The sequence below is a fragment of the Martes martes genome (assembly GCF_963455335.1).
Source record: "Martes martes genome assembly, chromosome: 7".
Classification (NCBI taxonomy): domain Eukaryota; kingdom Metazoa; phylum Chordata; class Mammalia; order Carnivora; family Mustelidae; genus Martes; species Martes martes.
In genome coordinates this window covers 135062125-135083045 of record NC_137894.1, presented here as the reverse complement: position 1 = coordinate 135083045, position 20921 = coordinate 135062125, and the positions used below count along the sequence as shown (strand labels likewise).

The 20921-nt window shown below is 46.8% G+C and overlaps 1 protein-coding gene across 1 annotated transcript; it reads left to right on the top strand.

The window, feature by feature from the left end:
• The first annotated feature begins 1355 nt into the window (after positions 1-1355).
• On the top strand, positions 1356-18051 carry SERPINA11 (serpin family A member 11). The gene is made up of 5 exons (XM_080809646.1): positions 1356-1653; positions 4816-5464; positions 11707-11980; positions 15450-15597; positions 17701-18051. Exons 2-5 carry the CDS (start codon positions 4819-4821, stop codon positions 17902-17904), a joined length of 1272 nt encoding a protein of 423 aa, XP_080665772.1. The 5' UTR covers positions 1356-1653; positions 4816-4818; the 3' UTR covers positions 17905-18051.
• Positions 18052-20921: the final 2870 nt, after the last annotated feature.

The following is a 20921-nucleotide window of genomic DNA, read 5'->3' as shown; positions in this document are numbered from 1 at the left end:
GGACATGAGGCCCTCAGTGCACCCTCTCTGCTTTTGCCATGGATCTGCTAGGACCTGAAACACACACAGGTGGGGATCTCCAGGCCTTCCTCCATTTGATTATGCTGTGGACACCACTTCCTCCACATTTTCTAGAACAATCTACCTTATTGCTCTTCTTTCAGGGGAGCGTCTTGTGCCAGGGTCTAGCATAGAATCCAAAATGGGAGATCCTAGCATTAGTTCTTCTTCCCCTAGCATGTGATAAGTGACTACAAAGAGCCAAGTGATTTATGTGCAATCAAGAGTGAACTGGGTTCCTATTAGATGAGGGAAAACAAAAAACAAAAACTCTGGCCACATACTTCAATGGTCTTGTTTATTTGTAGCGCAAACGTGTCCTTACAAAACACGCAGAAGGTTCTCAACGCTGTTCTAGATCCAGGGGTAGGGTCTCAAGTGTTAGTGGGTGTAGCAGACCCCATCAGCGCCTGGTCCAAATGTCCTTGGCCTCCACCTTTCCAGCCCACATTGATTGAGTCTGACCTGGAGCACCTGGAGCTCTCCACCTGGGGCTTTCTCCTGCCTCACACACCGGACAGGCCCAGGGCACGTGGAGAAGCAGACTCAGCCTCCTTGGGGGGCCTTCATGCCTGAGAAGTGCCTCTTGATTGGAGCCACTGTGCCAACCTGGACATATTTTATTTAGCTTTATGCATGTGATGAAATAATTCCACCTTCTAACAATGTTTGATGGTTTTCTCATATAAGTAAGGTACACGTTGTTTGTGAGAAATTAGAAGAATACAAAATCTACAAAGAAGAAAATAAAAGTCACCCCAGGGTGACTTTTCACCAAAATTTCACTCACAAGAAATAATTCAGTTAGTTCCAGGTTTTGTTCTAGATCTTGGCTGATTCATGGTGAACGAGAGACAATGGCCCTTTTTATGGGGATTCAAAACAGCAGGAAAGAAAGCTTTGCTCCATGTTCTAATTTCCTTCAGTCTTTTTCTTTTTCTGTACATGGGTGATATTTATTTAAAATATCATAAAAGTATGGGAATGGTAGAGAATCGGTAAAATACTGGAGCCTTGCCACCCGCTTTGCGAGCAAGTAATTTAACCTCCCGGAGCCTCAGCATCCCATCTGTGAGGTGGGGCTGCCTGTGCCTCGCTCACATTCTTTCTCCACCCAGTTTTACTGAGAAACGATGGACACACGTCCCTGTACACATCCAAGGTGAGCAGCAAGGCGGCGCGGTTCACATGTGTTGTGAAGCGGTGATCACGACAAGGTTGGGTCAGCATCTCCCGGTCTTATCGCTAGGGTGATGTGGAAAGAACACTGTGCAGATCACTGCCCAGATCAGATCAGTGACGGGTCCGCAGCAACCACATCACGACGTCTGTTGTTGTCACGGGGACTACAATACCCTCCAGTGGAGTGGGGTCCAGAATCACCATCCACTCGGCTTGTGGGATGGGCAGGCAGGACAGACCCTTCCAAATAAAAAAGGTCCCTTCCTGACGGCTGCACATTGCCTTTGTCCAGTTCCAGGAACTGACCTGGCAAATATTGACCGGGCCGCCCTGATCTTCCAACACCATTTCCTGTAGGTAGGAGGCCACGCGGTGCTGAAGACCTGGGCTCCCCAGCCCAGGGAGCTCTCTGTGAGTATCATGCTTGTGCCTGAAATGGAGGTGAGGGTGGGGGTGCTCCTCTCTCTCTCTCTCTCTCCCCCTCCCTGTCTCTGTCTCTCTGTGTCTCTCCTTCCCTCTCTCTCTCCTCCCTTCTCTCCCTCTTTCTGTCTCTCTGTATCTCCTTCTCTCTCTCCTTTCTCTTTCTCTTTGTCTCTCCCTCCTTGTCTCTCTCTTTCTCTCTCTTTCCCCCTCCCTCTCTCTCTCTGGCTTTGGCAGCAAGGATGGGAGAACTGAGTCCCCCAAACGACAAGTGCTGGTATACACTGCTTCTAAGGCTTTAAGTGGGAACTTCAGGTTTAAAAGAACCTTTTATGGAAAACTTTGCCAACAAAAATGTTGAGAGAGGAACTCCCAGGGCTCCTGGTGGTTAGACAAAAAAACGGAACAATACAACCCAAAGCAAATGACAACGTTGCAGTAACAAATTTACCTGAGACGCGGTTGTAGCAAAAGGCTTGCATTTTAGGAGCCGTCATCTAGAGTCTGAATCACGCTCCTGCCACTTAACAGGTGTTGATCTCTATCCTGAGTCCAGTTTCCCCGTAGGCACAGCAAGGGTACAAATCCCTGTGTCTTCAGGTTCTCATAGGGATTCAACTGAATGACATGAATCAGTGATCTCTCGACAAAGGCACTGGCATTTGCACAAGACTGCTCTGCATTGCATGTCACCGCTCTGTTATTTCGAGAGCTTTCTCTCTCCCACCAAATTCCAGGAACACCCCCTGCCCCAGACTCTGAGCTGATCCCAAATACCATCCCCCTGTATTTGAGAACACATCCGGCTGAGAGCCTGTGAGACGATGGATCTAATTATCCTTGCACAAAATAAACAATATATGGGAATATGATCATAAACTGATGGAGTTCTTAGTTTTCATCTGGGATCTTTCTAGAGAAGAAATAAAGACAGATATTGGGTATAATTACACCAGATAACTATAGACAGGGGAGGAAATTCACATTGCCTGCCTTTTACAGATCAGGGGCCTTCCATACCATAGGCCTTGTAATCCTTAAGTGCTCTGACCCCCAGAAGGTCGGCATTATCCTTTTCCTTTTGTAAATGGGGACCCTGAGGGTCAGAGAGTTTCCTTTGTGCAGATCCCACAGGGAGATACTGCGAAGTCTAATTCAAACCCAAGCCCTGTGACTTTCCATCCTCTTTGGGAAATAAGCCTTCTGCAAGTCTGGGAATCACTGGGGTTTCAGAAGGGTAAACGTGGTGAGTTCAGTGGGAGAAAAAGAATAAACCAGAACCAGTTTTACTACAGCTGTATTTCTGATTTTCCCCAGGAGCAGACGGATTTTTAAATCGTTCCGCTTCCCAACGTGGACGGAACCTGTCGTTAGGGGAGCCCAGCAGAGCTCTGGGAGAGGGAGGAAGGACGTGGCCTTGGGAAATGGCCCGCAGTACTTTGCTCAGCAAACTTATTTCCACATAACTGATAAGCAGGCTGTATTCGTCCCTCCTGGCAACTGGCCTGTGGGGTTTTTAGGGCCCAGGGTGCTATAAACCGTCTACAAATACGATCTCTCCCACACCACCGTGGCATCTGTAATAGAGCCAGAGGTCATTGGTTTGGGCCAAAGGCGCCCATTAAGACACAAACGTTATCAAGACCGACGAACGGCAACGAGAGGGTGATCAGCTGCGGAGGAGTCAGTTCTGAAGGGAGCGAGGGGACGGTGCTGTCCTTACTGGGGATATCAAGGTGTGGGGGAGTCCCCACGGCCACGTGGCAGCACGTGCTCTGTGATGATGTGCGGAGGGGTGTGTGTGGAGAGCCTGCAAGGGACAGGGGCGCCAGACTCGGGCCAGAGTGAGCAGAGATAAGCCGGGTCTACTTGGCAGTTCCTCCTAGAGCTGGAGCTGCCTCCCCTGCCCTGAGGAAGGATTGTCCCGCTCCCGCACTGCTTTCACTCCCCAGAGCTAGAAGGCTTCTCTGGCCCGCTCTGTGACCTAAAGTACTGGAGAGATGGGGTTCATTTCCTAGGGCTGCCCCAACAAAGCACCCCAACCTGGGTGGTTTCAATGACAGAAATAGACCGTCACGCCGTCATGGAGTCCGGAAGTCAGGTGCCGGTGGGGGGGGCTGGTTCCTTCTGAGACTGGGCAGGAGAACCTGCCGCAGAGCTCTCCCTGAGCTGCTGGGTTTGCTGGCAATCTCTGGCATCCTTGGTTCTAGAAGCATCACCCCGATCCCCGCCTTTGTCTTCCCAGCACATTCTTCCTGTGTGCGTGTCTGTGCCCAGATGCCCCCTTAGAAGGACACCAGTCCTATTGGATTAGGGCCCATCTAATGACCTCGTCTTAAGCAAGTACACCTCAACAGCCCCATTTCCAGACAAACACTGAGATACAAGGGTTATGCAATTCAACCCATGCCAGACCTCTTCCCTGAAACTCTGAGTCAATTAAGATACAGTTTTCCACTCCTGCATGTGACAAGGGGAGCTCGAGATGCCAAGTGTGATGGAGACAGAGCTGATCCATCCCCCCCCCCCCGGCTCCATGCACCCCTTGTGGGCGGCTCCCATCCACCAGGCCCCTGTGTCTCACCATCACCTCAACACTCCAGCTAATGAAAAACCGGAAGAAGAGAGGGCACTCCCCTTTCTGGGAGGATCTGACCCAGGAGCTGTCCACACCCTCCTCTCCCCTCCAGCTGGTGAGAGTGGTGGGAAGGGCCACACCTGGGTTCTAGCAAGGCCCAGCCCCACTCTCCGTCACGGTGCCCTGAGCCTCTGCTCTGTAGCTACCCCCAGTCCCTGAAAGCTCATGAGTGATTCCAAGAATGCCTAGAAAGAAGAAAGAAAAGAAGAAGGAAGGAAGGAAGGATGGACGGGAAGGAGAGAGGGAGTGGGAGGGAGGGAGGGAAGAAGGGAGAATAAACAGTAGAAATTTGTTTTTAGAGCCCAGAGTGCTTTTCCCAACAAAATCTTGTAGACAGACGATGAATGCATCAAGCAGATTGAGGGCTGCTGCTCAGACTGTAGCCTCATCCCCTGCAGGGCCCCTCATGACAGCTGTGTGGGGTACAGTTTGGATGTGAGGTTCACTGTGCGAGCAACAGGGAGCACCAAAGTTGTTTACGAAGCAGAATGACTTGTTCAACATCTTCTTTTCAGAGGATGAGTCCAGCCTGGCTGTGGCTGCTGGGAGCAGGGATCCTGCCCTCTGTCCACTGTCAGCCCTCTCCTGCCCACGGAGATAAGAGTCTGGGGGTGCCTCAGGCCCCCGGTGACCAGCTCTCCATGCCAGGGACCCCCGCCTACCACAAGATCACACCCACCATCACCAACTTTGCCTTGCGTTTGTACAAGCAGCTGGCTGCGGAAACCTCGGGAAACGTCTTCTTTTCCCCCGTGAGCATCTCTACTTCCTTGGCCCTGCTCTCTCTTGGGGCCCAGGCTGACACCCCAGCTCAGATCCTGGAGGGCCTCGGCTTCAACCTCACAGAGACCCCAGAAGCTGACATCCACCGGGGTTTCCAAAGCCTCATCCACACCCTTGACCTGCCCAGCCCCAAACTGGAGCTGAAAGTAGGCAACTCCTTGTTCCTGGACAAGCAACGGAAACCTCGGCAGTGCTTTTTGGACACGATCAGGGAGCTGTACGGAGCATTTGCGTTTTCTGCCAACTTCACAGACTCGGCCACGACCAGGAGGCAGATCAATGAGTACGTGAGAAAGCAGACGTACGGGCAGGTGGCAGACAGCCTCCAGGAGTTCACGCAAGACACGCTCATGATTCTCTTGAATTACATCTTCTTCAAAGGTGAGGGCTGGCTCGGGCAGCAGCACTGTCACCTCCACCACCTCCAGTCATGGCCCTGGAAGCCACCTGTCCTCAAGGCTTGCAGCTGTTCCTCCCTATGTACTGACACAAACTTCCTATCAAACTACTTCCTGATTTATCAATATTTGTTTTCTCTTGCCATGTTTCTTCTGTTCAGTTTTTATCCTGATTTTCTTTTGTTAGACATTCCATCATACGCTTTTAGGAATAACCCCCTTTTTTAAAGAAAAATCTTACTTTTTATATTATCTATCTGGAACACAGAAAAATATACAGAGGATAATACAAAATCCCCACCAAGAAGGGAGAAATATTAACATTTTAAAATTTGCTTCAGATTTTTCTTTTTTTCAGGACTACAATATTGCAGGGAGTTCAGTTCCTTTTTAACCTTTCCCTGGTCCCATTTGCCTCCTTCCATCCCTCCCCAGAGGCAACCAGTATCCTAGGGGTGACATGCAACCCTCTCGCCCGTGTGCTCCCACCATGAACACATTAAGTATCCATGACCCTGTTTAATGCACTGCATGTGTTCTAAATTTTATGAGAATGGTATCATCTATACAAATGGTCTTGCACTTAGGTGTTACTGTCCTCACCACATCTTTTTTTTTTTTTAGATTTATTTATTTATTTTAGAAAGAGAGAGTTGGGGGTGGGAGGGAGAGGAGCAGAGGCAGAGGGAGAGAATCTCAAGCAGACTCTCTGCTGAGTGTGAAGCCTGACGCGAGGCTCCAACCCACAACCCTGGGACCATGACCTGAGCTGAAACCAAAGTCGGACCATTAACCAGTTGAGCCACCCAGGCTCCCTGTATCTTAATTCGTATAAATAGCTTGTTAGCTTATTTTGACTGTGGCACTGAGCATGTCATACTTGTGGGGCTCCTTTCTTCTACTCCTGTTATTTCTTGATTTAGTAGCATGTATCTCTGTAATGATCCTAGGGAAATGAATTCTTCCACTTTTTAAACACAGGTCTGTTCCGATGTCCTTCGTTTTTACCTGGTGTTTTTGTCTGTTCCGGGATCCACATTACATTTAGTCATCATGCCAGAGTACACTCCTCTGTACTCTGACAGTTTCTCAGACTTTCCTTGCTCTCAATGGCCTTGCTGATTTTGAAGAGTACTGGCTAGACACTCTGTAGCATGTCTCTCAGTTGGAATTATTTGCCTGTTTTTTCCTCATAAGGAAGACTGGGGTGAGGGGACGTGGGGAGGAGGGCCACAGAGAGGAAGTGCCATTTTTATCACATCAAGCCAAGGATGCGTACCATCAGCATGACTTATCACCGTTGATGTTGACTTTGACCATCTGGCTGAGGTCATGCTTGTCAGATTTCTCTGTTGCAAAGTTACCCTTTCCCCATTGATGGAGGTCACTATGTATATCCCATACTCAGAGACTGGGGTGTTATGCTCCATATCCATGAGAAAGGGGGATCTACCTAAATTATTTGGAATTCTTCCATATGGGAGGTTTTTCTTTTCGCTTGCATTTATTTATTCAATCACTGACTTACATCATTATGGACTCAAGGATATTTATTTTATATTTGAGGTTGTAATGCACTGCTACTTAGCTTTGTGGCTTAAAATTTTCTAACATTGAACATGAGAAGAATCCTTCCATTGGTTCCTGCATCCCTTGCCATGCCCCCATCATTGCCAACTTTTTTTTTTTTTCTTTTTAGAGCACTTCCTTATTTCTGGAACTACAAGACACTCCAGGTTCATCTTTTATATCTCCTGCCCCCTGGAAAAGATCACTTTGTCTCTCTGTGCTGACATCTGGCTGATTTCTTCAGCTCCACTTCCCTTTTACTAATTCTCTCAACAGAATTAGTATCTACTGTTTCACCCATCCACTGAATTTTCAATTTCGCTGATGATATTTTCACTCCGGCATCCTATTTTTCTCAAATCTACCTATCATTTTTGTCATAATGACCCACTCTTGTTAATTTTATGCCTTCCTTTTTTTTTTTAACACACTAAAGAAAAAATGTCTTTCAGAGTATTCTACTACACCTGGAGACCTTGAACTTTGAATTCTTGGTTTTGTTGCCCCAAATTATTCTCTTTCGGTGGGGAATAGAAATTTTTACCTTTGGGCTGATTTTCATGGGAAATTGTCTTTTTATGAGTTTCTGATGGCCTGTTGTGGAAGGGCCTCTAGGAGAAAGTTTCACATTTGCCTCTGGTGTAGTCCCATTGTTTCACTGGTTCTATTTTAATTTCTAGGTTGGGGAGTCCCTGCACTGAAGAATTAAGGAGAACATAGACCAGTCTTAGGTTGGAGAGTTCCTACACTGCATGAGTAGTAAAAACAAAAAACCCAGAGCAAGTGACTCTTCCCCTCCACCCCTACCTGGAAATGGAGGGACCTGTCCTAATTCAACCTGGGCTGCTGGGCCGAGTTTTTAATCCAGGCTTCCCAGACAGGGAAGGGATTGCTTTTCATAGCTTTTGACTCTGCAGAGAGATCAGTTCTAAGTGTGGGCCTGAGTTTTATTTATGACCCCTGAGAAGACATTAAATACCACCCCTGGGGCTGTATCTGATTCTGATAACCTGAGAGCCAGATGACTTTGGTTCTAAATCAGAGTTACACACTCCTGCTTTGTACCTGGAAGCTTTGATTCTTATTTTTTATCTCAGCTATTACTTATTTATTTGTTTGTTTGTTTAGCCATTATTTTGTCCAGCTTCTCTGGGTGTTTGTGAAGGAAAAAAAAAAAACAGCTTTTCTGCTTTAACTTAGTCTATGACACTAATCAGAAGTCTAAAGGTCTTAAGCCTTTTTTTTATTCTAATTTTTTCATTTTATTTTATTTCTTTTCAGTGTTCCAGAATTCATTGTTTAGGCACCACACTCACAGCTCCATGCAATATGTGCCCTCCATAATACCCACCACCAGACTCACCCAACCCCCAATCTCCTCCCCTCCAAAACCCTCAGTTTGTTTCTCAGAGTCCACAGTCTCTCATGGTTTGTCTTCCCCTCTGATTGCCCCCAACTCACTTCTCCTCTCCATCTCCCGATGTCCTCCGTGTTATTCCTCATGCTCTATGAGTAAGTGAAACTGTATGATACTTGACTCTCTCTGCTTGACTTATTTCAGTCAGCATAATCTCTTCCAGTCCCGTCCATGTTGATGCAAAAGTTGGGTATTCATCCTTTCTGATGGAGGCATAATACTCCATTGTATATATGGACCATATCTTCCTTATTCATTTGTCCATTGAAGAGCATCTTGGTTCTTTCCACAGTTTGGCGACTGTGGCCATTGCTGCTATGAACATTGAGGCACAGATGGCCCTTCTTTTCACTACATCTGTATCTTTGGGGTAAATACCCAGTAGTGCAATTGCAGGGTCATAGGGAAGCTCTATTTTTAATTTCTTAAGGAATCTCCACATTGTTTTCTAAAGTGACTGCACCAACTTGCATTCCCACCAACAGTGTAAGAGGGTTCCCCTTTCTCCACATCCTCTCCAACACATGTTGTTTACTGTCTTGTTAGTTTTGGCCATTCCAACTGGTGTAAGGTGGTATCTCAATGTGGTTTTGATTTGAATTTCCCTGATGGCTAATGATGATGAACATTTTTTCATGTCCGTTAGGCATTGTATGTCTTCCTTGGAGTAGTGTCTGTTCATGTCTTCTGCCCATTTTTTGATGTGATTATCTGTTTTGTGTGTGTTGCATTTGAGGAGTTCTTTATAGATCTTGGGTATCAGCCCTTTGTCTGTAGTGTCATTGGCGAATATCTTCTTCCATTCCATGGGTTGCCTCTTTGTTTTGTTAACTGTTTCCTTTGCTGTGCAGAAGATTTTTATCTTGATGAAGTTCCAAAAGTTCATTTTTGCTTTTATTTCCTTTGCCTTTGGAGACATATCTTGAAAGAAGTTGCTGTGGCCGATGTCAAAGAGGTTACTGCCCATGTTCTCCTCTAGGATTTTGATAGATTCCTGCCTCATGTCAAGGTCTTAAGTCTTAATCATTTTCGATTCTCCAGAGTCTGACACAGGGTCAAGTATGTTTTATTTTTTTAATTTTTTTTCTAATCAATGAATAGGAAACTTATATTAAGGCTCTGGGGCCTTCGGGCTCAGGCTGGAGGCTTCCCTTTGGACAAAGGAAGAGCCAGTGGAGTGGCCTTATCTGACTTTCTTTTTGGGGCATAGGTTGTTAGTATGGCCATAATTCTTCTTGGGTCAGTTGACGGTGTGGAGGGGCAGGTGAGCAAAACCCTTGTGGCAGATCATAGCTGCAATTGTATTTCTGGGCCAGTTGACAGAGGGGAGGCTCCATGATACCACCTCACAGGCGAAGAACCAAGTACAGGGCAGACTCTTCCTGGATATTGGAGTCTGCAAGAGTGAGGCCATTCTCCAACAAAAATTAGTGCAAGTTAGGCAAGATGTCCTTCTTGTCTTAGATTTTGGCTTTCACATTTTCAGTGTTATCACTGGGCTTGACCTCGAGGGTGATGGTCTTGCCCGTCAGGGTCTTTGCAAAGATCTGCTTCTCTGTATCTGCCACAAGGCCACCACCACCAAACCACTTAGACACCTTGTTGAAGAAAAAGAGGGGTCAAGTATGTTTTGAATGTTTGCTGCATGAATGATTTCAAGTTAACCTTAGGTCTTGTGTTTGAGGTGTCTAGGAACGGCTCATTAATACTCAAAAACATACAACAAGACTGACTACATTTCAGGACCTTAGCTGGCATCTTAGAAATTTTATGAATAAGATAATTTTCTTACCCTTGTGTAGCTCACAGTAAAAGTAAAATAGGCAAATAAGTAAAATAAGTAAAAAGGCAATTGCAACTCAATGGGAAAGTGATGCTTGCTTGAGTAGATATGGGTGCCATGGAGCTCTCAAAAGGTACACCTTTCCAGACTTGGGGGATGAGAAAAGGTTTCCTGGAAGAGGAGACATCTAAGCTGAGACATGAAGAATGAGCTGGATTTACTCAGGCAAAGAGGTTGCGGGAAAGGTGGGGAGAAGAGGGTTCAGGTTGAAAAACCAGCATGTGCCAATGTCCAAGGAAAAGAGAAACCTTTGCATTTTCAAGGAACTGAAATGAATTTAGTTGGACTGGAACATAAAACACAATAGCATAATGCCTAGGGGACAGTGCCAAGAGTTGCAATTAGAAGCTAAGGAGGAACTGTGTTGAGAATCCTAGACTTTATCTGTAGGACCCCAGGATGACCAAGAAGTTGGAAGCAGTAGAGTGACATGATTACATTTGTTTTAAAAAAAAAATCAGTCTGGCTACAATTTGGAAAATGGTTTGGAGGGGAGGAAGGGTGGGAGAGCAGAGAAAAGTCAGGAGATTCTTGAAGCAGTTCAAAGTAAGTAAGATGGCGGCTGTGGATGAAGCTGTCGCTTTGGAGGTAGAATCAGCAATGCTTGGTCAGTGAGAGGATGTGGGCAAGAGGGACAAGATGAGCCAGCTTTCCATCAGTAAGACCAGTGCTTTCAGGAGGTCAAGCCTGGAAGCTGTTGTGCATGGAGATTGTTAAGTAGAAAGAGAGAAACTATTACACACATGAACAGGGCTGTGACCAACAGATTGTACGTTTCTGTGTCATAAAGAGCTTTTGTGTTATATTTAACATTTTATTAACTGAATTCTTTCTCCTTTTTCAGTTTGAATATTGGAAAGTTCAGAGGGAGGGGGTGGCTCTTGACCTTCTCTGTAGAGGGTTGCTGTTTCAAGGCAGGGCAGAGAGGGGTCAAGCCAATGTTTGCAGAGAACATGAACTGTGGAGCCAGTCAAGCCCCAGTCCCTGCTCTACCACCTAATGGCTCTGCAGATTGGGTATGTTTCTACAAATTCACAGGGAATCAGTTTCTCATTGTTGACATGGAGGTCATAATACTTGTTTAATATTAATGTTCATGAAAAAGTAAAGAGATAATGTTTTGCACATGGAAGATAGTTAGTAGATGGAAATACCTTTAAGCTTCTTGAAAGCTAAGTTGCACTAGAATGGAACAAAATCATAGACCATTAGAGCCTAACTCTGGGGACTCACTCTAGTGGCTGAGCCAGCCCTAAGTTCTGGCCCCTGATTCTGTATCCACCTCGTATTTATGTATATCGAAGAAGTCATGGAACCAGTGTGGCTTCTTGTATGTCTACCCAGAGTTGCTCTCCTGCAGTGTGTTCTCATAGTTTTATGGATTTTGTGTCCTAAGCCAAGTGGAAGCATCCTTTCAATCGCTACCAGACCCAGAAGCAAGAGAGCTTCTTTGTGGATGAGAGGACCTCCCTCCGCATTCCCATGATGCACCAAAAGGAAATGCACAGGTTCTTCTATGATCAAGAAATGGCTTGCACTGTCCTCCAGATAGAATACAGTGGAAACGCCCTGGCTCTGCTCATTCTACCTGACCCAGGGAAAATGGAGCAGGTGGAGGTAGCTCTGCAGCCAGAGATCCTGAGGAAATGGGATCAGTGGCTTCTGCCCAGGTAAGTGTCAGAGCAGAAGAACTCCAGCAGACTTGGTTCAAGAATCCAGACAAGGCCTTGATCAACACCAGCTGTAAAAGCCTAACCCCTAGGTCTGGCTCATCATCTTGCCCTTTAACTAACTATGTGGGTAAGATGAGGCCATAATCACTGCTACATTGGGTTGGTCAAAGGATTGGCCAAGTTCTCACATATAAACCTTTGAGATTGGTCATGATAAGTGCTCACCAGGCGTTAATAATTCTTATCCCTTCCTGAGTGTTTTCCTGGCCAGCCTTCTTTCCTCTTGTTTCTCCCTTTTTCCAGAATAATTTACTACCAGGAGGTAGAGAAGTATAACCAAAAAATCAGATTAAGGACAATTATTAAGAGTAATTATGACTCCCATGCAACAGTATATATTTCTTAAAAGAGCCCCTCCTTTTTATACTTTATGCAAAAATTTGTTTGACCAAAATGTAGAAAAGGTGATACTATTACATGTATTACAGTTGGAAGAATCTAACCGAAAAGTGTAGGTTTTATTCAATTGCACAATTTGCTAGTGGACCTCCGGGGTTGTATGGTGCTTAATAAATAAGAGCAAGAGGTAAAGGATTTGGATAAGCTGGAAGCAGGTTTGTAGAACTGTAAACTTGAGTTGGCCCCCACAGTGCTAGGGAATGGGGACTGTTTCAGCTCCAAGATGTTGGCCAGGAAGGCAGAAATAGGACAGCACCAAAATGTGTAGCCTTGTTGACAAAATAGTCCATATCCAATTTAATCAGGAGTTTCTTGGTCATTTATTAACTTGGTCATGAAGAAGGAGTTATAGAGACCTGGTTGGGTAAATCTTCAATTTGGCATTCCTTGAAGTATGGAGTAGAGATAAAGCTATGCCAATTACTTTATCTCTGACTTGCTGTCAGAGAGCACCCCCCACCCTGCCCAATGTTTGGCTAACATTGCTCAATTATTGATGGCTAACAGTCTTTTTGATAGGTCCTCTTTGAAAAAAAAATCCTTATTTTTATTAAAATATTTCTTAATGAAATTAAATACCAAGAAGAGTACTGTAAGAATCAAAGTGCTAGTTTTATGGGATCTCAACCCCTACCATCTTTAATCTCACTTTTCAGTTTGTGGTTTTCCTTACAATGGTTTCAACCTTTTCTGGGATGAGACCCCATTTTCTAGATAACCCTTTCATGGGATCTATCTTGTTTCATGAGAGCTCTGATACGACATTTGGCCTTGAGTTCTAATTACCTCTTGCTGCATAATAAGCCACCCCAAAATGGAATGGCATGAAAAAAATATATCTATTATCTCTCTCCGTCCAGTGGGTGGACTGAGCTCAGCCTTGTGGTTCTCATGTGAGGCTTTCCTGCACTGGAGTTGGATACTGGCTGGGGCTGGAGCACTGAAGGCTTTTCTATGGGCTGTCTGGTGCCTGATTTAGCTGGCTGCTCAGATAAGGGCTGAGCAGGTGTGTCTCTCTTTCTCTCCCTGTAGCATCTCCATGAGGCTAGCTTGGGCTCCTGCACAGCGGTTCAGCATAATTGATGTTGTTATATGGCAGCTCAGGGCTCCAGGAAGGAGTGTTCCAAAAGATAGGCAGTGAAAGTTCCTGCTCTCTTAAGATCTGGGCTCCAAAGTGTCTCTTCTGCTATGTGCTTTGGGTCAGAGTAGTCACAGGACCCCCTCCCTCCACCCCCAGTTCAGAGGGAGGGTATACAGACCAAACCTCTTGATGGCCACTTTCATCTTGAACCCACCAGCAGTTGGTAGACACCAATCACCCTAGCGCCCACAGAAGCCTTCCCTAAGCTCCCCAACCACACTGAGGGATAGGAAAAGGTGTTCGTGTTTGGGCAGAGATTCAAATACCAAATAAAAGAGATATAAGTCAAGGACAGAGATCAGGGTAAGAGACTATGCCTGTTGTCTATGAACTTACATGGCGGTGATCAGTTTCTGATTCCAGCTCCATATTCTCAAGGTCCTTTGGGGGGAGCCTGTCCCTTCCCCCAGCAGAGGGAGGAACTACCACAGAATCTTCTAGATTTTCCCTCAGGAAGGTCTGGGGTTTTTTGTTTTTATTTTGTTTTTGTTTTTGTTTTTGTTTTTAAGTAGGCTTCATGTTCAGCGTGGAGCCCAATGCAGGACTTGAACTCATGACCCTGAGATCAAGATCTGAGCTGAGATCAAGAGTCAGGCAGACAATGGGCTGAGCCACCCAGGCAACCCAGGAAGGTCTGTTTTGACCTCTCACTTTGACCTTCAAAAAACAAAACCAACCCAAGTTATTTTTCGAAATCTCAGATGATTTAACAGGGCACCCTGTTACTGTGTCTCGTGCCAGAGAGTTATAATATCACAGCAGCATGTTAATGGGATTTCCAACATGAAAACTTCAGACTGCCAGGCTTCCCTCTGTTGAGCTGTGAGGAAGGTTCACTTGTCCAGGGGAATCACGATCCCCACTAACTGTTCATTTTTCATTTACGTGGGTTGAACACCTGCTGTGTGCAGGGCTCTCTAGCAGATCCCTGTGCTAGACTCCACTCTGACCCCTCCATGGCTTGGGCCTGCCCACAAGGGCTCCCTGTGGAAAATTTGTGGAAAATTTGTCAAGTGGGCCAAAGTAGCTTTGTTTTCTGACCTCCCCTTGATCCCTTTGATTAGACATCTGGACACTCACATTATCCCAGAAGTTAGCTGGCAATGAATCTCTAAGCTGATTTAGGCTATCTGATTTGAAATCATCAGAGGCAGAAGTTTCCAAGCAGGTTATTCCCTGGCCAGACTCGCAGGGCCCCCTGCCCTGACAACTGTGAAACAATAATCAAGAAGAACAATCCCAAGAAGAAAAGGACAGATTTGCTCAGTGTCAAATAAAACTTATGAATTTACCGCAGGCAGTGCGGTGACCCGATGGCAAGGGCAGTCTCAGGACAGAGAGTGGCCCACACTCTACACACACCATCTCCCATCAGGTCCTCACAACGGCCCAAACCCCAGACAGTAAGAGCAGACAGTTTCCGGGGGCATTGCCAGCAGCTGGATTTAGGATACAGTTGAGAAGGAGAGCCAGTAGAACCTGCTGATGAATCAGACATGGAGGTGGGAAAACATGGGCAATATTTCCCCTGCATGGTTATTCTTTGGATCTGATCATTTACGCCTTGTAAAATCCGTTGCCTAATGTCTGGCATGGAAGAAGTCCTCCATAAACATGCCAGAGATGAAGACACATGGCCATGCCAGGAGTCTTCTCAGATCCAGACACAAGAGGTCTGCAAGGTGTAAAGAGAAGGGGGGTCCGGGTTTCTGGAATGTTCTGGTACAGTGGGGAGTGTTGTGGTAGGACCGGATCCCCCTCCTTCTGGGAAACACTTCTTCCCCAAAGCTCAGGCTGCCCACAGACAGAGTGGGAGCAGCCCATGTAACCTGAAAGCATGGGCTCTGTGGCTGGTTCTCTCTGCAGCCTCCTGGATTTACATCTGCCAAGGTTTTCCATTTCTGGGACATATAACCTTGAAGAAATACTTGCCCACATCGGTCTCACCAACATCTTCAACTTAGAAGCTGACTTATCAGGAATCACTGAGCAGCTCAACCAAACCATATCTCGGGTAAGGTGGTGAACGTGGATGGAGGGGAGGGTCTTTTCTCCTCTGAAGTGTGCATTTGAAAGTCAAGTTTCTCTTTCTTTTTCCCATTCTGGGTCTTGATTCCAATCTATGAGGCTTCTTTTCATAAGAAGTTCCCTTTCCGTCTCTCCTCTGGATTCTTCAGAGCAGGGACACTGAGTCCCGTATAAAGTAGACATGCATTTGGGGTCATCCATGGACCCAAAATTTCTGCAGTGGGGATTAGCTTTGTCTTCATTCCTTATACTTCCCCCAGGGCAGGCAGTGAAACTCTTTCTTTGTCATAGTTATAGAGAGTAGTGGGGCATGAAGACAAAATGTATCCATCAACCTTGCTACAGAGACAAACATCCCCTGAATCTCAGAGCCCAAACAGGCTTACTTCTTATTTATGTTACATGTCAGAAGTGTGTCATGACCATGGGGCTGCAGACCTACTTCACATTGCTTCTCCCTTCCAGGATGCAGGTGAAAGGAGGAGCCCCTATCTGGGACATGTCATCGGCAGGGCAATGGGTAAAAAGCAAGAGAAACTGTAGGATGGCTTTTCGCATTTCTTTTCACTCTGGGTTATGCCAAGGCCAGTCACATGTCCCTGGCTAAAGCAAGTCCCATAGTCAAGACGACCATCATTTGGGGAGGGGGGCAGTTTCTGTTCTCCTCCTGTAGGAGGCATTGCCAGTTACAGGACATGGCTGGGAATCCAGCTATGGATTCCCATGGCTGGGACTCTACTAGGAAAGGAGAGCTAATAGCTGGGTATAACAATGTAATTCTCCGTCCCTGCTCTATCTTTTCTGTTTTAGGATAGAGTCATTAATTGTTGTTTGAGGCTTTGCCAGGAATTTCTTTTTAAAAATGTAGTTATTTATTTATTTGAGAGAGAGAGAGCACAGAGGGAGAGGGAGAGAGAATCCCAAGCAGATTTGGGATTGAACCCCGCATCAGGCTCTGTGGGGCTCCGTCTCATGACCCTGAGATCACGACCTGACCCAAAACCAAGAGCTGGTTGGTAAAACAACTGCACCACCCAGGTGCTCCTTTGCTAAGAATTTCATAAGGGAAGTTTTCTGTATTTTGCTTGGGAAAGGCCAGCTGAGATTAGGAACGTGAACCAAGGCAATAGGGATGGGGTCCTGTGTGTGCACATGAATGCATGTGTGTGCGTGCGTGTGCGTACACGCCCATGACGGACAGGGTGAACAAGAAGGAGAAGAAATAACGTCACCTTTTAAAGAATTCCTTTCGCAGTGACCTTAAATGCTAGGTGTGTCTCTTCATAGAACTTTTTAGAAATGAAAAGGCTTGTCAGGCCAAAATGTTTCAACTCTTTTTTAAAGCTTCAGAATCCTTTCTTCCTAAAAAGGTATGTGAAGGTGAGAGTTTAAAAAAAGGAATTCTGGAGGGGGGTTGAGGGGGTTGGGGTAACTGGGTAACGGGTATTTTGGAGGGCACGTGATGCCATGAGCCCTGAGTGTTGTATGCAACTGATGAGTCCCTGAACTCTACCGCTGGAACTAATAATACACTCTATGTGAATTAATTGAATTTAAATTTAAAAATTAAAATTAAAAAAGGAATTCTTACAGAAGCTGGTAGAGGATTTGGCATATCAGACAACCCTGTTCCCTGAACTCATGTTAAAAACTGTTGATTTAGGTTAAGCAGGTCATCTTAAAGAAGATGCCTACCAGGGTTGAGATGTGCGTGCAGCTCAGAGCAGGGCCTGGTGCTCAGCCTGGTGAGGCTCAGAGCAGGATCCCGGTGCCCAGGTGTTTCCGGCACGCTCCTAAAACTTGCTGTTGGGAGCTTGCAACCTGATTTCTGCGTGCCTGCTCAGGCTCATCTGTGTTTTGCCAGAGAGCAAACAGCACTGTTAAGGCCATCCCCAAGGATGCAGTGGTGGCGGGGAGAAAATGCCGGGAAGAGGCAGAAGCAGTGAAGACTGGCATTGCCTCCTGGGAAGACAGGGCCCTGGAGCCTGAGGGGGTGACTCCTTGCAGCTCCCTAGAACCACACATATGGGATCTGTCCCCTGAGAGCACCCTGAGCTGACACTGGCTCTGTCCCCATCTCCTCCTCCAGGTATCACACAAGGCGACAATGGACATGAATGTGTGGGGAACCCGGGCAGGGGCTGCCTCCGGCCTCCTCTCCCAACCCCAGGCTCTGAATGCAACGTCGGTCCCCCAAACCCGTTTCAACCGGCCTTTCCTGGTGCTCCTGTGGGAGGTGACCACGCAGAGCTTGCTCTTCCTGGGCAAAGTCGTCAACCCGGCTGCAGGGTGACCACAGTGGGAGGCCAGGTGGTGGCTTGTCTCCCCCTCCCCTGAACAATCAGAAAGGCCAGCACCTGGCCCTGTACCATGGGCTGCAGTGAGGATCAGCTAATACATGTGCAAAGATCCTAATAAATTTGACCTTGGGTTGTGTGAATATTGAGGTGCAGTGTTTACAAGGGAAGGTTGAGAATAGATCACCTTCAGAGGAGACTGGGACCAGGGTCAGGGCTCCAAGTCATGCTCTAACAAGGGGGTGTGATAATGGACTGATGTAGTATGGGAGGTCAACTGGCTAAGGGTAACCCCAAGATCAAAGAACGTGAGAGGATCCACATGGCCAGGTGGGCACAAACTTGGTCAGTGGGATGAATTTGGGGACAGTATTCGGTTGTGATGAGGCATCTTTAGCTATTGGAGTCTGTGAACCACAAATGTGCCCCTCCGGTCTCAAGGAGGCATCTGTCCAAATCTAATGGGGAAACACAGTGGGATGCCAAATTTGCTGCATGTTAAGTGTCATGCTTGTGGAAATACCCATCCCCACACCCCTACAATGACGTCAGTGCCAAGACTAGAGGGTGGCTGTGGGTGGTATGTGTCTAGGAAGGAGTCATCCTGAAAGGTGCCTTTGGAAGAAACACTCATACACACCCTAAGGAGGTCAGACTTGAGTTGGATCCTCAAAACCAGGTAGGTTTTAAACAAAAGATAAGAAGGTAAGACAGTTTGGGGAAGGGTAGAGGAGAACCTCTGTGGGCGGGGGCAGTGAGGAAAGAAAGGAAAAGTTATGTTCTGATAGAGAGAGGAAGAGAAAGAGAGAGAGAGAGAGAGAAACCCAGTTTTGCTGTAGTAGAAAGTTTATGCAGGATCACAGTGGAAGGTAATGCTCAAGAGGCATTTGGAGGTCAAAGGCTGGAGGCTTTGGAGGCCAGATAAGCAGTGTGGACGTTGCCCTGGAGACCAGGGTTAGTAGCTGTATGCCCACAAACATGTGTCCATGTGGATGTGGACAAAGTGTGATGGGAATATCAAGTGACAGCTGAGCATAGGTAAGACAGTGTGGTGAGGCCAGGGTGAGGGGGAGCTAGGAAGGTGCCACACTCTGAGGCCTACCCCACCATGCCCTGTCCTGGCCCATCCCACATCCCTCTTCTGTCAGACCACTCAATCCCACAAGCCCCTGTCCCAGCCCACCCCCTGTGGCCCTCAGCAACCCCCGTCCTACCCGCCCTGCCTATTGGTCCTATGGACACCACTTCTCTTATTTGAAGGAAAGGAACCTCAGAAAGCCCACCCCATGCCCTGGGCAACTTGGCACACACAATATTTTTCTGTTGCTTTGGACTAGAGATTGAGTAATAACTATGTTCAAACACTTGAGGAGCTGCCAACACTCTCTCCAGCCGTGGAACTGGCTCCTGCAGAAGTAAGTGATAGATTTTGCTGGGGGCACACACGTCAGAGATATGAAAGGAAGAGGTTCCTGAGTCAAGCACTTTTTTAAAAATTGGGCCAGGCATTCTGGAAGATTCTGAGAGAGGTAGGAACCTGACAACCTGGGTCCCATGCCATGGGGTTCACAGACTTGTGGACTTGTAGAGGAGATGGACATGGAACAATAACTTATATTAAAGTGTGGACAGCCATTGCTCTTGGGACACGTGCATTCACTGCTTCAACCCAGATTTACTGAACACTTACTATGTGCCAGGCACTGTCGTCTAGGCAGTGGAAATGGAGCAGCGAACTAAGCAAACAGAAAGCCCAGCTCATAGGGCTTACATTCCAGTGGGGGAAAACAGCCAAATGTTTGCCCCAATGTGTGGCGGGGGAGCCATCTGTCCACATAAGAAAGAAAGCCCTCCCCCCAAGTTAGAGGAAGAGATGCCCAAAGCCTGCTTGAAGGGCTCCACCCTGGACCTCCTCACTACTGGACCTACACAGAAATGTTAGAAAGTAGGTGTGATAGCCCAGCCTTCTCCTGTGTGGGCAGAGAGCCAAAGATGAGAGCACGTCCCTTGACTGACATTTTAACCCACGACGTCTGCACGCTTGGGCAAAGTTCCCAGTCCAAGTCCCAAATTCAGCTTGTAGGCCACCAGTTTGAAATCTTATAAACATGTAAGCTACTAACTGTTTAAATAATACCTGGGTAGCTTGGGCCGAGAAGTCCAGTGAGTCCACCTCGGTCCCCAACAGAGTAAGATGAGCAGGGCAACATGGACGCTGTCATGCATTCCTGCCAATACCTTCCACCAGCTCCACGTTTGAAAGGGATGCCCCAATGTTTCTCAAATTAATTGGGATCCCTCAAATAATGGTTACCCTCAGCCTCCATTTTATCACCCACTAGTCACGTGGAAAGAGGCAGTGAGAGAAAAAGATGTTGATCCCCCACCCACTGCCCCAACACCAAAGGCTGGCCCCATGCCCTACTGGTTACAGAGGGTCCTCGATGTACCCTAGAAACAGGTCCGTGCCTCCTCTTCTCTCTTGAGGCTGGGCTCAGGAGTTATGGGAGGGGAGAGGTGCCAGACAAAATACAGGATGTCTAGCTAAACTTGAATTTTAACAAATAACCTTTTAGTATAAGTATATCCCAGGCAATATTTGGGATATACTTACACTAAAAAAGATGTGTTATTGTTGTTGTTGTTCTGTATGTAGTATTCAAATTACTTGACCAGGTTGTCCTATATTTTTGCTTGTGAAATCTGGCCAGCCAGGGAGGGGTGTCTAGATTCAACACTTGTGAGAGGGTCGGAAGGAAAGAAAGTTCATCAAGCTGAAGGCAAGTTAGCTTGGGCATCAGGGTGGAAGGAGCAGTGAGTTTTGTTAAAAGAAGATTCAGAGGAGAGACTGCTGTGAGGTGAAGCCAGCTGAGCACGCTGTGTCTGCTGTGTGAGCAAATCCGGACTAGTCTGCCAATGGATGAGAGACTCCTGGCTCAGTGCTGCCAACACCTTCGCTGACATCTAGCCGATGGCAAAACCATGAGGGAGTCCATCCTAGACCAGTAGCCCT

What these genes read in the sequence shown, in the direction of transcription:
- SERPINA11 (XM_080809646.1), top strand. Translation starts at nt 4,819, where the DNA reads ATGAGTCCAGCCTGGCTGTGGCTGCTGGGAGCAGGGATCCTGCCCTCT. An exon ending in GATCAGTGGCTTCTGCCCAG is followed by an intron (nt 11,981 to 15,449) that starts GTAAGTGTCAGA and finishes TTCTCTCTGCAG; the next exon opens with CCTCCTGGATTTACATCTGC. An exon ending in TCAACCAAACCATATCTCGG is followed by an intron (nt 15,598 to 17,700) that starts GTAAGGTGGTGA and finishes CTCCTCCTCCAG; the next exon opens with GTATCACACAAGGCGACAAT.